This window comes from Gracilinanus agilis, chromosome 4, assembly GCF_016433145.1.
Source record: "Gracilinanus agilis isolate LMUSP501 chromosome 4, AgileGrace, whole genome shotgun sequence".
NCBI lineage: Eukaryota > Metazoa > Chordata > Mammalia > Didelphimorphia > Didelphidae > Gracilinanus > Gracilinanus agilis.
In genome coordinates this window covers 370,616,769-370,632,216 of record NC_058133.1, presented here as the reverse complement: position 1 = coordinate 370,632,216, position 15,448 = coordinate 370,616,769, and the positions used below count along the sequence as shown (strand labels likewise).

General features: G+C 37.7%; 1 protein-coding gene across 1 annotated transcript in view; it reads right to left on the bottom strand.

The window, feature by feature from the left end:
* SLC35F1 (solute carrier family 35 member F1) overlaps positions 1-6,591 on the bottom strand; it is a 524,228-nt gene extending 517,637 nt beyond the window's left edge. Inside the window, exon 1 of the mRNA XM_044674423.1 lies at positions 6,416-6,591. Within this exon, the coding sequence (XP_044530358.1) occupies positions 6,416-6,591 (176 nt within the window). The remainder of the gene's footprint in view (positions 1-6,415) is intronic.
* Positions 6,592-15,448: the final 8,857 nt, after the last annotated feature.

The window sequence follows — 15,448 nt, the reverse complement described above, 5'->3', positions numbered from 1 at the left end:
ATATATATATATATATATATATATATATATATATACACACACACACACACACACACACACACATATATATAAAGACTAAAGAGTGATTTAAAAATCTGTATTTAAAATAAATCAAAATCTTGCCCCTTATATTGATAGCTAGGGGAATAATGTAGTTCTGGGTATGGAATCAGAGAGACTTGTTTTCAAATCTAGCTTCAGACACTTACTGGGCAAGTCACTTTACCTCTGTTTGCTTTAGTTTACTCATGTACAAAATAAAGATAATAACTATTGCAATAATAGCAATCAAACCTCTTTTTTGGTGAGGATTAAATGAGATTATAATTGTAAAGCACTTCACAACAGTACCGACACACAGAAAGCACTATGTAAATGTAAGCTATTACTACTAGTACTGCTAATGATACTGCTACTACTACTACTATTACTACTGCTACCTGTTTCACCTTGAGCAAGGCACTTAACCTTCTTGGGTCTCAGTTTCTTCATCTGCAAAGTGAAGGAAATTAGACTAGATGGCTTTGGTGAGTCCTTCTAGCTTGATCTCTGACCTTTTAAATAATAACATAATAAATGATGTATCAAAATAAAGGCTATATGGTATTTGATTGGAGGTGGGAAATGGTTGTGGAGCAAGAAGGCAGTAGTTAATACCATTAGTCTTTCTGAGAGTCTTGAGTGCCTCTCTTTCTATCCTTGGGTCCCCTGTAGCCATAAGACTAAAATTCATTGCTACTATTTCTAAAGACTAGTTCATTATATTGCTACAAAACTAATTGTCTAAACAAGAGGAAGAGTTAATGAGTCAAGTGAGATCATTTTTAAAGGAGATGGATGTTCATCCTAGGGTTGTCTTTCTCTGATTTGTTTGTGCCCCTGGAGAAGTCTTGTATGTCAGGCTACACTGTGAACTGCATGAGGGCTTGGGCACAGGGACCACTGAAGGATTTTGCAAAATGAAATCTGTGCCAGAAGGCCAATGATCTTTGTCTTTGAGAATATCTTATGACTGATTTGTACCCTCTCAAGAATGCCTGTGCCTCAAAATTCTGATTGTCAGAGGTCATGGGATCCTGACAGATGAGATGCTTAAGGAGGTGGTGAATGCCCAATGACTAGAACTCAAGTGGAAGCTATATGATCATTTATTGAAAATGTTACATAGGATGCTCATGTTTCAGGTAGCAATTAGACAAAGTGACCATTAAGGCCCTTTCTAATTCAAAGATTCATCATCTATACAGGAGAAATGAGTTTTTGAAGTACGATTCATCTTGAACTCTGAAAAATGTTACCCGTTTTTCAGAATGAAAAGATAAACCATGATTTATTCAACTTCTACTTGGTAAGCAATGTAACAGTGAAAAAAAATGAATTTGTAGTCCACTAAAATTGGGATTCAAATCTGTCTCTTATACTTAGTAGCTCATGAGCATGGACTAGTCATCTGACTTCTCTGTGGCTCGGTTTTACATCTCATGTAAGGCTGGAACAATTACACCTATAGTGCATGGTCTCAGAAAATGGTTGTGAGGCTTAGATGAGATAGTGCATACCAAGCACAAACTTTAAATCCCCTCAACAAATTTTGGTTAATATCATTATCTCAGGGGCAGAGTCAAGATGGGAGCTCAGTAGCAGCAAAAGCCAAAATTGCTTTGACTAACCTTTCATACCAATATTTAAAAAGCTCTTCAAGTAAATCATGTGATACATTCATTAATAGAAGAACATATTATGAGGGCTGACCATGGCTATGGACATAGGAGAAAGGTTATATGAACTAGAAAAGAAACGCTGGTCATTCTTTTATTCTTCTTCACTTGGGCCAACCTAATCATTGGAAAATAAGGAAGTGATGATCCTAGGGCAGAAACTATCCTTGTTTTGAATAGTACAAATAAAACAAGATGAGAAATTGAATTTTGTATTGAAGCCTTGTGTGATATTATGTCCACATTGGTTCCTTAGAGACAGTAACTACTTTGATTAACCAATGAGAATTTCTCTAGTATAGTCTATAAAACACAACAATCTAACTGCATGATACTTAACAATGAAGAACAGATTATATATGTGTTATTTATATATGTATATTTAAATAAAACAAAAGGCAACTAATTTAATACTGAACTTATTTAAGTTGACATTGCATTAAATAATACCAGGCAATTCTGTGTTAAAGTGGATAAGAGTACTGGACCTAGAGTCAGGAAAATCTGAGTCCAAATTCAGCCCACTGGTGAGACTCTTGGCAAGTCATCTGCTTCAATTCCTTTATCTATAAAAAGGGGAAGATAATAGAACCTTCTTCCCAAGGTTGTTGTGAGGATGAAATAAGATAATATTTGTAAAGCACTTTGCAAATCTGAAAGCAATATATAAATCCTATCTATTATAATTATTCTTATAATTGCTGTCCATCACTTGCAGAGTAGCTGAACAAATTATGACATATGTAAGTAATGGGAGATAATTGCACTATATGAAACAATACAAGGAGATTCAAAAAAATACAGGAAGACTTGCACAAGCTGATTATGCGGAAAGTATACAGAACCAAGAGAATCTGCACAATGGCTACAAAAAAAGTTAAATAAAAGAATATGAAAGGAATAAAACTCTAAAAGATTTTAATGAAAAATTTTTGTTCTAAAAAACAAATCCTGCAACATACTTTCCTCCTTGCAGTAGTGGAGGTAGGGATTGCAAATGTAGAATGTGATACACTTTGTCAGATGCAATTATAGTATCAATCACATAGCTTAAATGTTTTTCTTTGTTACAAGGAAAGGTTCAAAGGCTTGGGAGGAGGAGAAAAAAAGAAATGACTGATATAAAAACAAAGAAACAATAAAACTTTTTTAAACCCTTCAGTGAAAAGGTGACTTTTCCATTATTTAGTCTGAGATGAACTGCCAGGAAGGAGACTTGTGCATGAGGTACTAATATTATTATAATGCATTTGCTAATCCTACATCATCTGAATTCTCCAAGTCATTCTTTCTTAAGCCCAGCGAGACAACAGAAAAGACTGCTGACCAAGGCTAGAGTGTCATGTCTAATCATCAGTAAATATTCCCTATACTTACTCTTGGCAAAGCTGTATTTGCATGATGTGGAACTAGAGGAATACCATTTGCATTTGTTTCTAATTTCTGTTTCAGTCTAAGTCCTGGCATGAAGACGTAAGAGTGAAGGACAACTATGTGGGGTTAAAGCACCAAAGAGAAAACAAGCCAAAGAGGATAGCCAGCTAGGTGGCACAATGGATTGAGCTCTGGGAGTTAGGGAACTCTGAGTTCAAATCCAGCTTCAAAGAATTATTATTTGCTATTGTTGTTTAGTCATTTTTCAGTAATGTCCAATTTTTCATGACTCTATTTGGGGTTTTCTTGGTAAAAATACTGAAGTGGTTTGCCAGTTCCTTCTCCAGCTCATTTTATAGATAAAAAAAAAAAAAACTGAGGCAAATAAGGTTACATGACTGCCAAGGACCACACTGCTGGTATGTGACTGAGTCTGGATTTGAACTTAGGTATTACTGACTCCATACCTGGCACTCTACCCACTGAGTCACCTAGCTGCCTCTAACAATTGTGTAGCCCTGGGGAAGACATTACCTCTGTCTGACTCAGTTTTCTCATCTGTGAAATGTGAATAATAATACCACCTATCTTCCAGGATTATAGTGAGGATCAAATGAGATAATGTTTGTTAAACATTAGCATAGTACTTGGCACTCAGTAGGAGGTTAATAAATTCTTACTCTCTTCCTTCAAAGATGTGTCCACTTGACCAATACTCAGCATTCTACTGCTTGGAACCCAAGTCACTTAGAGCTGCTAATGGTGCTCCAAGTATATTTGCTTTTTATTTCCAGGCAAAATCAATTTTTAAAATCACACTAAATAAATTATTACATTAGAAATAAACTTGTTTGTTCTGATATTTCTAACCTCCAGCCAAAGATGTTCTTTCCCAAAAGAAATGTATTTTACACTTGCCTTTGAAGAAAAAGGAAACTTCATTAGCAGACAATGGTAGTATTCTGCCAACAGAAATAATATTGCTTCAACGAATTTTCCAGTTGGAGTTTTCTGGGTAAATATTTAAAGTTACATGACCTTAGTTTAAGTGTTAAAAGCATGGCCTGATAAAAGCCATTTATAGAGGTGCTTGTTATTAAACCATCACCTATTTAACCTTTTTGCTTTGGTTTCCCCTTCTGTATGATAGGAATATTACCATTCATCTATAGAAAGCCAGAAAGAGTGATTTGAAAATGTGTTCTGCCATTTAAAAAAAAAAACAAGCAAAAATCTTACTTTATGTTTGAATAGTGATGTGATATTCACTTTCCTTTGAATTTTCACAAATATTTCACGAGTGGTTTGGACAAGCATTATTCTCCCCATCTTACAGATGAAAAAACTGAGAGATGAAATGCCTTATCCAGAGCTATAAGAAAACTTAGTGATAGAGGCAACTAGAACCCAGACTCCTGACTTCTAAATCTACCAGTGTTTCTACTAAACTGAACTACTTCCATTGAGATATTTTAGTGCATATCTTATGCACTAAAATGGAATTTTCTAACACTCCGAGGTTAAACAAAGGAAAATGAACCCATGTACTTATCACCTCTCAGGGAAAGAAATAAGTCTATTCAGGCTTACATCAGCTTCCCTTCATGGCTAGCAAAATGTTTCCATCAAAGTAGGAGAGGTTCTTTTTGGGGAAAATCATTTCTCATCACAGTGTTATATTTTTTTTTAACTCATAGTTTCAAATTAATGGAAATAATGTGAATTTGATGAGCACTGCAGTTACCTTTTTTCTAAGTCATTGCAGATTTACCATTTACAAAATCAGAAATTTGCATAGAATGCAAAAGAAGAAGCATCTCCTTGACTTATTTGGTTCGTTTATTTTTACAATCTAATATTTTGCTAAATGCTAGCCTCTACCACATGCCCTGCAAAAGAAAAGCTTCAGGTTCCATCATCAAATCTCTTGTCAGTTTCAGTGCATTTCTTCCTGTTTGATACTAGAAACTTGCTTAAGTTCCAACAAAGAGGTCTAATATCATTACTTTTCAAGTTGTGAAAGTGGGCTCTTTTGTTTGTTTGTTTGGGTTTTATATACCTAAACCACACGGCAAAATAATGAGATAATGAATAGATGGAGTCCCAGCTGAGCTGATTTTACAGCTCTATTTCGGTATACATTGTGTACTCCCACTTCTAGCTCCAGTCAGTTAAAGTGACATGAACTCCTTCGAAATGCATTTCCACTCAGATTTAAAACGACAGAGAAACCTGTATGAACAGAGCAAGGGACCAAGATTCTCTTCCGAGTTACCCCTACTAAGTCGGAGAAATGTACACGAATACAGTCATACTCAAACACATAAATAGGGTTCTTTGTCCATGTACAGGCTTACAAGCAACAATTCATTCACCTCAAGCCAGTTAAATATGAATCCTTTCCCGATGGAAGGCAGTGCTTAAAAAGACACGAATGGGGCCCCGTGCTAATAATGACCACAGAGCATGGACCGTGTTTCTCCTTTCTTTCTTCAACCAGCAAGGAGGTCGTTGGACAGGACCAGTGACCAACATTCACCTGCCCCAAGCCATCCCTCAACTCCAGAACGTTCCATTTTCGTACTTAGCCTGGGTCTGTTCCAGGCCTCTTTCTTCTTTCCCTCGGTTTTTATACCCCAGAAAGGACTCAGTGTGGCGGCACGAGAAACAAGCAAAGAGAAGCCCTGCCCCAGCCTCCTTTTCTTCGGCTGGACAGCAGCAGCGACACCATCCCCCGCCTTCCTGTAGCCTGCACAATGAGGGGCTCAGCTCGCCTCAAGTGGGACGACTGCACCCAAGCCTCCTATTTCTAGGTGACCACTCCAGCAGGAAAGGACTCTGGCTTCCCTCGGGTCCCTCTAGGGCTGCTTAGTGCACAGGGCTTGGTAATGAGCTGCCGAAGGACTTGTAAGAATAGAAGAGGGCATTCCCCTCCTCCTCTTCACCAAGATGTGCGTATGTGGGAACACACACACACACACACACACACACACACACACACACACGCAAAGAGCATAACATCAGGGCACACAATAACATTCCCAAACTACCTCCTCTACCAGTCACCCAGAGTGGGGCCCCTAGTTCCTCTCTCTGGGACAACGCCGCTGCCAATGGGGTGCGCTTCCTTTAGTAATGCTGCAGACAGAACCACTCCCCCCTCTTTCTAGTCCCCGGGCCCAAAGCTCTGTACCAAGGGGGCCCAAGTGCAATCCCTGGAGCAAGGGAAGCCCCTGGCCCCTGCCAGCAGCTGGGGTCCCTGCAGCCCACGCCCCTCCCGCGCAGTGCCGGCTTGCCCTAGCTCCCCTAGCAGCTGCGCTCACCTGTTCAGCATTTTCCTGATCCTCTGGCGCACGCTGGAGGCGGACGAGGCAGAGAGACTCCCGCCGCTGCTGCCACTGCTGTCGGCCGGCAGGTTCTCGATGGTGGCCACGACATGGTTGGGCTGCTGTTGCTGCTGCAGCTGCTGCTGTTGTTGCTGCTGCTCGGGAGAGATCATCGCGGTGGCGGCGGCGGCGGCGGCTGTGGGAGGGCGATCAGAACGCAGCAGCTGGGCGCATTCTGCGCTGCCCCGGGTCTGGCCAGACGAGGAGAGAAGGAGGAGAAAGAGGGAGTCCCCGGGCTGACGCTGCAGGGGAGAGGCGGTGCTGTTGTTGGAGGGGCAGGGAGGTTGAGCGTGGATGCTGCTGTTTCCGCGGGCGGGCGGTGTGTAAACCCTCACCCAGCCCCACTGTTCCTTCACTCTCTAGCCCAGAGTGCGCGCACCCTCACTCTGCTGCTGCTATTGCTGCTGTTGCTGCTGTTACAGCCGCCTCCGCTGCCTCTTCCTCCTCCTCCTCTTCCTCCTCACGCAGAGGCTCCAAAGTGCTCTCACAATACTCAGAGTGGCAGCAGATACGCTCTCTCTCCTGTTCGCGTTTGATAGAGGGGTCCAGACAATTGAAGCAAGACCATAGTCAGATGGATCTTTTTTACTCTGACTTTTCTTCCTCAGACCCCCACCCACCCACCCACTTACCCCCAACCCCACTTCTTCGTTTGGGCTGTGGGTCTAGGAAGAAGGCAGAGGTGAACTTCAGGTTTCCCTCACCCTCAAGCAATCAGTAGGGTTCCCTACTCACCCCCTGAGCTTTAATCTTTCTCTGACAGTGAGAGTAAAGGAAAACAAGAGAGCAGCAATGGGGGCAGCGACAGACCAGGGGGATGCTGCTCCTCTGGGATAGTCACTTTTTTCTCTCAGCAGAGGGAGCCCTTGAGGTGTTTAATTTTCCCCAGCCCCTCTGTCCTCTCTTCACTCACTTGTCCCTACTCTTTTATTTTCCATTCCCTGTCCTGAAATGCCAGGAGTTGTAGGTTCCCTTGCTAGAAACCTCCAGCACCACCTTCCTCCGGACAGCGGCAAAAAGCTGCATAATATTTGCTTGTTGGAACACATTTCGTATTCAAGGCTTTATATAACTCCTGTAGTAAAAATACTAAGTTTTAAGGACATTAGTAGGCGTCCAGTTTCCTACATGGCCCTCACTATGGACAAAAAAAGGGGAAAAAACCCAAATCCACAATCTTTGGAATTCATGAAATTATCTTGTAAAATCCCTCATGTTGAAAAGCAGGGAAAGATACTTATGTACTTGAACCAAAAGTAACTTCAGATTGAAAATAGTCTGTATATTTATGAGAAAAAAAATTGATTTAGTGTCCTGATCACTTCTAGTTACTGATAAGTAATAGTAATAATATAGTTGATATTCAAAGATCATTTGAAAACATTAGTTATTTTAGACACAATTTCGAGGGACCAGGAAAATTTCATTGAAATTTCTTCCACCTCAAAAACATATAGAACTTCCTGAAGATTGACCTAGAAAAGGACTCAATACTGTCTTCCACAAAGTATTAAATCTCAGTAGGTCCCTTGGAATTTCCCCTCAGGGTAGGACATATATCTGAGACTAGAATGAAAGCTTTGCCTAACTAAGCATTTTGGCTTCATTTGATAGCAAATTATTGTAGAAACTTCTGTATTAAAACAAGATTTATGGTAATTCCAGGTATCTGTCTTGAATGATTGGATTCTTTGATTCCCTGTTCTTTCACATTTGGCTTGCTTTTTTTGCTTTTTAAAATTTTTTTATATTTTTGGCACTTCACAAATTGGTGCTGTGTCTGCACTTCCAATTTTGTGTTCACTCCTAAGTCATTTCTCAAGAAGGGTTCTATGTCTGTATTTCTCTACTGTATCTAAATCTCTTCTGAGTCAGAAAAGGGGAAAAAATGAGATAAAGATAGATAAGATGAAAGCATGTAAAATAACAAAGTTGCTTTGTACTTGTTGAGAGTAGTTTTCCCCTCACTGTCCCTAAGCAGTTTCAGAACCTTAGTTTTTTTATTCTGTGTCATCTTGTAAAGTCTCCAGTGTGGAAGGTATGGTATTATTATCAGAGAAGCAGATGTAGAAAGGTTAACTTATTATTTACTCAGTCATTTTTCAGTCATGTCTCACTCTTTGTGGTGCCCTTTGGAGTTTTCTTGGCAAAGATACTAATTTGCCATTTCCTTCTCCAGCCCATTTTAAAGATGAAGAAAGGAAACTGAGGTAAATTGGATTAAGTGACTTGCCCAGGGTCACACAATTCGTAAGTTGAGGCTAGATTCGACTCAGGAAGATGAGTCTTTATGACATCAGATCCAGTGTTCTATTAGCTGTGCCACTTAACTGTTATAGAAATGTACTACTATTGACTCCATTGTACTAATACATTTTATAATATAAATATATAATATATAAAATATACTAATAGTGGATATAAATAGTTCATGTAAATTATATGTAAATATATAATCAATATATCATGGATCTAAGTATAACTTACATAAATATAGAATTAATATAAATATGTAATATTTCAATATGCTAATATTGAATATATAATATTGAATGGGAATGCATTGGGGAAACCTGCAGCCCCCTGAAACTGATCATTCTTTACACCTATTACTTGATATGCTATTTTATTTTGTCCCCTCACATACTAAAGCTATCTTTATATACTGAACCAAAGAAAAGAAGATGGTCCTTACTTTTCATAGTCAAGTACTAAGAAATCATAGTGCTTTAATGGTCATCTAAGTCCAAGTTAATTCAATTAAGCATTTAATAAGAGTCTGATATCTGAAAAACATTAATTTTGGCATTGGAGATAAAAAGGTAAAAATAACCCAATCCCATTTCTCTTTATTTGAATATCCAGTGTAGTGGAGGGCGTACTAGTTTTAAAGTGAGTGTGCATAAGTTCCATGTCAGCTCTTCAACTTGCTACCTATATAATCTTGGACAAGTTACTAAACTTCTCTTGTTCTCAGGTTATATATATATAATGCGAAGGTTGAACTAAATGACTTTTAAGTTCCCTTCTAGTACGATCTCCAATAATGAGTATGTGTAAAACCCAGGTAACCAGAAGAAAACCAAGGTGGCATTCTGGGCAAGGGAAACAACAAAGACACAGAAGTAAGGATGCTCATAATTTCTTCAGGGGACAATAAATTGGCCAGTTTGACTGGAGTTAGGAGAGTAATAGGAGAAAGACTGTTAGATTAAGGATTTGGGATTTCATTTATCCTATTAGCAATGGATAGGAGATAAAGGATGGGGGAAGTAAGGGGAGGAAAAACAGTATTTTAGGAAATATTTAATTTGAGAGTAGAGTGTAGCATGGATTGGAGAGAAAATATGAGAAGAATTGTTAAGAAAATATGCCAAGATCAATTGAATGAATTCAAATGAATCAATTCAGAAAAATCTGGAAAGACATATAAACTAATGCAAAGTGAAGGGAGTAGAACCAAGATAGCATTGTAAATGATAACAACAATATTGTAATGATGGTCAGCTGTGAAAAACTTACTCTCCTTGATACAATGATACAAAATATTCCAAAGGTCCCAATGTGAAAAATGCTGTCCACCTCCAAAGAGAGAACTGATGAACTCTGAGTGCAGAGTGAGGCATACTTTTTGTTTCCACTTTCCTTGTTTTTCCTGCTTCGTTTTTTGTGCCATTAACAATATGGAAATGTGCTTTGCATGACTTCACATACATAATTGATATCATATTGCCTGCCTTCTCATGGGTGGGAGAGTAGCTAGAAGGAAGGAGAATTTGGCACTCAAAATTTTTTTAAATGAATCCTAAAAATAAATAAACGATCATTTTTATTGATTAATTAAGAAAATTCTTCCATGGTTACATGATTCATGTTCTTTCCCTCCCCTCCTCCCAACCCCATCCCATAGCCAAAATGCAGTTCCACTGGGTTTTACATGTGTCATTGATCAAGACCTATTTCCATATTATTGATATTTGCAGTAGGGTGATCATTTAAAGTCTACATACCCAGTCATATCCCCATCGACCCATGTGATCAAGCAGTTGTTTTTCTTCTGTTTTTTTTTCTGCTCCCACAGTTCTTTCTCTGGATGTGGATATTGTTCTTTCTCATAGAAAGTTCTTTCTCTCTCCCTCAGAAATTGTAACATAAATTATCTTAAGTGGGGTGAACTGCCTCACAGAACTCCACAGTACCCCCCAGAACTCCCGGAGAGCTGGCAGTTGGGGCAATTAAGAATGTGGGTATAAAAGCAGGGCACCCAGCTTGGCACACTCACTCTTAGGGGGACAGAGGGAGCTGGGTGGCTGGAAGGAGAAGGATTACTTCTTCTTAGTAGCTTAGCTTATCTCTAACCCAGAGAGCAGGGTGAATCATTGCTATATATTCCATACAGACTTTATCCAGAGTGTTTTCCCAAGACTGTGAGCACTGTGACAAAACCTTGCATGCAGTGACCCAGCCAACCCTAAACCACTACAGATCTACAATCAAGACCATCACTACCATCTTGGACTTGTTATTATTTGATGTTAGGAGATAGTTTAGATTGTAAGGGAGTTCAGGGAGAAATAGTTTAATTTAGAAGCTTTCCCCTCTGGGAGGTTAGCTACTCTGACAGCACATTGAAGATCTTAGATAGATTTTACCTCACTCTCAAACCTAAACTTTCCCCCTCATTCCCAATTTCCCTGAATTAACAAATCCCTCTTCTTGTTAATAGTGTGTGAGTGAAGTGTGAGATTTAAGCTATATAAGCCAGTTTCATACTTTACCCAAGTCAAATCTCCATCTTGGAAGATCTTGAAAGTAGTTAAGATTCAGTGATCAAGAAAGCTGTTTGAAGACATCCTAAGCACATTAAACCATCTTGAGTTTTGGGAATAAGTTTCAAACAGTGGAAGTTGCCAATTTCTGTGGGATTATTCCCTTTTTGCCAGCCAATTTAGCCCTGAGAAAGGTAAGTCAGATAGCCACCATTTCTGGAAGAGAAGGATTCTGTTATTAGCAGTTACCAGAGGCTGCAACTGCCAAGGGAGAGTGTGGAGAAAGAATTCCATCCACTCACTCCCTTCCCCCTGGCTAGAGGCTCATTGCATTGCTGCTAGTAGAGAAGTACATTACATTTGATTGTGACATAATGTATTAGGCTCTGTGTATATGATTCTCCTGGCTCTGCTCCTTTCACTCTGCATCAATTCTTAGAGGTTGTTCCAGTTCACATGGAATTCCTCCAGTTCATTATTCCTTTTAGCACAATAGTATTCCATCAACAGCAGATACCACAATTTGTTTAACCATTCCCCAGTCGAAAGGTATCACCTCATTTTCCAATTTTTTGCCACCACAAAAAGCATGGCTATAAATATTTTTGTACAAGTCTTTTTCCTTTTTATCTCTTTGCAGTATAAACCTAGCAGTGGTATGGCTGGATCAAAGGGTAGGCATTTTTTTTATTTTTTAATAATAATAATAATAATAATAACAATTCATTTCCACTGAAAATATGTACAAACAATTTTCATTATTCTTTCCAACATTTTTAAATTCCCCATTCTCCCCCTGTCTCCCTCCTGTCTCCCTGAGATGGTATGCAGTCTAATATAGATTTTAAATGTGTAATCATATACAACATATTTCTAAAACATTAGTCATTTTTTTAATTTGGAAAAATTTGTTTAATTAATTAAGAATATTTTACATGGTTACAGCATTCATGTTCTTTCCCTCCCTTTCCTCCACCACCCTCCCATAGCCAACACGCAATTCCACTGGGTTTTACATGTGTCATTGATCAAGACCTATTTCCATATTATTGATATTTGCAGTAGGGTGATCATTTAAAGTCTACATCCCTAGTCATATCCCCATCCACACATGTGATCAAGCAGTTGTTTTTCTTCTGTGTTTCTACTCCCATGGTTCTTCCTCTGAATGTGGATAGTGTTCTTATTCATAAATCCCTCAGAATTATCTTGGATCATTGCATTGCTCATAGTAGAGAAGTCCATTACATTTGATTATACCACACTGTATCAGTCTCTGTGTATAATGTTCTCCTGGCTCTGCTCCTTTCACTCTGCATCAATTCCAGGAGGTAATTCCAGTTCACATGGAATTCCTCCAGTTAATTATTCCTTTCAGCACAATAGTATTCCATCACCAACAGATACCACAATTTGTTCAGCCATTCCCCAATCAAAGGGTATCCCCTCATTTTCCAATTTTTTTCCATCACAAAGAGTGTGGCTATAAATATTTTTGTATGTCTTTTTCCTTATTATCTCTTTGGAGTATAAATCCAGCAGTGGTATGGTTGGATCAAAGGACAGGCAGTCTTTTAAAGCCCTTTGGGCATAGTTTCAAATTGCCATCCAGAATGGTTGGATCAATTGACAACTCCACCAGCAATGCATTAATGTCACTATTTTGCCCCCATTTCCTCCAACATTTATTACTTCCCTTTGCTGTCATATTAGCCAATCTGCTAGGTATGAAGTGGTACTTCAGAGTTGTTTTGGTTTGTATTTCTCTAATTATAAGAGATTTAGAATACTTTTTCATGTGCTTATTGATAATTTTGATTTATTTATCTGAAAATTGCCTATTCATGTCCCTTGCCCATTTATCAATTGAGGAATGGCTTGAGTTTTTGTATAATTAATTTATCTTCTTATAAATTTGAGTAATTATACCTTTATCAGAGTTGTCATAAAGATTTTTTCCCAATTTGTTGCTTCTCTTCTAATTTTGGTTATGTTAGATTTGTTTGTACAAAACCTTTTTTAATTTAATGTAATCTTGCTTGGTCTCGAAATCTTTTCTTCCCCAAAGATCTGACAGATATACTATTCTATGTTTACCTAATTTACTTATAGTTTCCTTCTTTATATTCAAGGAAGTCACCCAATTTGAGTTTACCTTGGTGTGAGGAGTGAGATGTTGACCTAAACCTAATCTCTCCCATACTGTTTTCCAGTTTTCCCGGCAGTTTTTGTCAAATAGTGGATTTTTGTCCCAAAAGTTGGGATCTTTGGGTTTAACATACACTGTCTTGCTGAGGTCATTTTCCCCAAATCTATTCCACTGATCCTTCCTTATGCCTCTTAGCCTGTACCATATTGTTTTGATGACCACTGCTTTATAGAACAGTTTAAGATTTGGTACTGCAAGGCCCCCTCCTTCACATTTTTTTCATTATTTCCCTTGATTTTCTTGATCTTTTGTTTGTTCAAATTAATTTTGTTATAGTTTTTTCTAATTCAGTAAAAAAGTTTCTTGGTAGTTTGGTAGGTATGACACTGAAGAAGTAAATTAATATGGGTAGAATTGTCATTTTTATTATGTTAACTCACCCTACACATGAGCAATTAATGCTTTTCCAATTGTTAAGATTCAGTTTTAATTGTGTGGAAAGTGTTTTTGTAGTTGTGTTCATATAATTTCTGTGTTTGTCTTGGTAAATAGATTTTATATTGTCTAGGGTGATTTTTAATGTAATTTCTCTTTCTAACTCTTGCTGCCAGGATGTGTTGGAAATATATAAGAATGCTAATGATTTATGTGGGTTTATTTTATAGCCCTCAACTTTGCTAAAATTGTTGATTATTTCCACTAGTTTTTTAGTTGATTCTCTAGGATTTTTTAAGTAGACCATCATATCATCTGCAAAGATTGAAAGCTTGGTATCCTCATTGCCTATTTTAATACCTTCAATTTCCTTTTCTTCTCTAATTGCTACTCCTAGTTTTTCTAGTACCATGTTAAATAATAGAGGTGATAATGGGCATCCTTGTTTCACTCCTGATCTCACTGGGAAAGCTTCTAACCTTATCCCCATTGAAGATGATGCTTGCTGATGGTTTTAAATATATACTATTTATTATTTTTAGGAAAGGTCCTTCTATTCCTATACTCTCTAGTGTTTTCAATAGGAATGAGTGTTATATTTTGTCAAAGGCTTTTTCTGCCTCTATTGGGATAATCATGTAATTTTTGTTGGCTGCTTGTTAATATGGTAAATTATATGGATGGTTTTCCTAATATTGAACCATTGTTGCAACCCTGCTATAAATCTCACCTGATCATAATAAATAACCCTTGTGATCCCTTGCTGGATGGAGTCTTTTTGCTAGAATTTTATTTAAGATTTTTGCATTTATGTTCATTAAGGTGATTGGTCTGTAGTTTTCTTTCTCTCTTTTTGATCCAGCTGGCTTTTGAATCAGTACTATATTTGTTTCATAAAAGGAATTTGGTAGAACTCCTTCTTTGCTTATTTTGTCAAATAGTTTGTATTGGGATTAGTTGTTCTTTAAATGTTTGATAGAATTTACTTGTGAATCCATCTGGCCCTGGGGATTTTTTCTTAGGGAGTTCTGTGATGGCTTGCTCAATTTCTTTTACAGAGATGGGATTATTTAAGTATTCTATTTCTTCTTCTGTTAATCTAGGCAATTTATATTTTTGTAAATATTCATTCATATCATCTATATTGCCTTATTTATTGCCGTATAATTGGGCAAAATAGATATTAATAATTGCCTTAATTTCTTCTTCATTAGAAGTAAGGTCTCCCTTTTCATCTTTGATACTGTTAATTTGATTTTCTTCTTTCCTTTTTTTATTAGATTAACCAGTACTTTGTCTATTTTATTTGTTTTTTCAAAGTACCAGCTTCTAGTCTTATTTATTAATTCAATAGTTCTTTCACTTTTGATTTTATTAATTTCTCTTTAATTTTTAGGATTTAGTTTATATCTGGGGATTTTAAATTTGCTCACTTTCTAGTTTTTTAATGTGCATGCCCAATTCATTGACCTCTGCCCTCCCTAATTTGTTAATATATGCACTCAAAGATATAAATTTCCCCCTGACTACTATTTGACTGCATCCCATAGATTTTGATAGGATGTCTCATCATTGTCATTCTCTTCAATGAAATCATTATTTGTTTCTATGATTTAT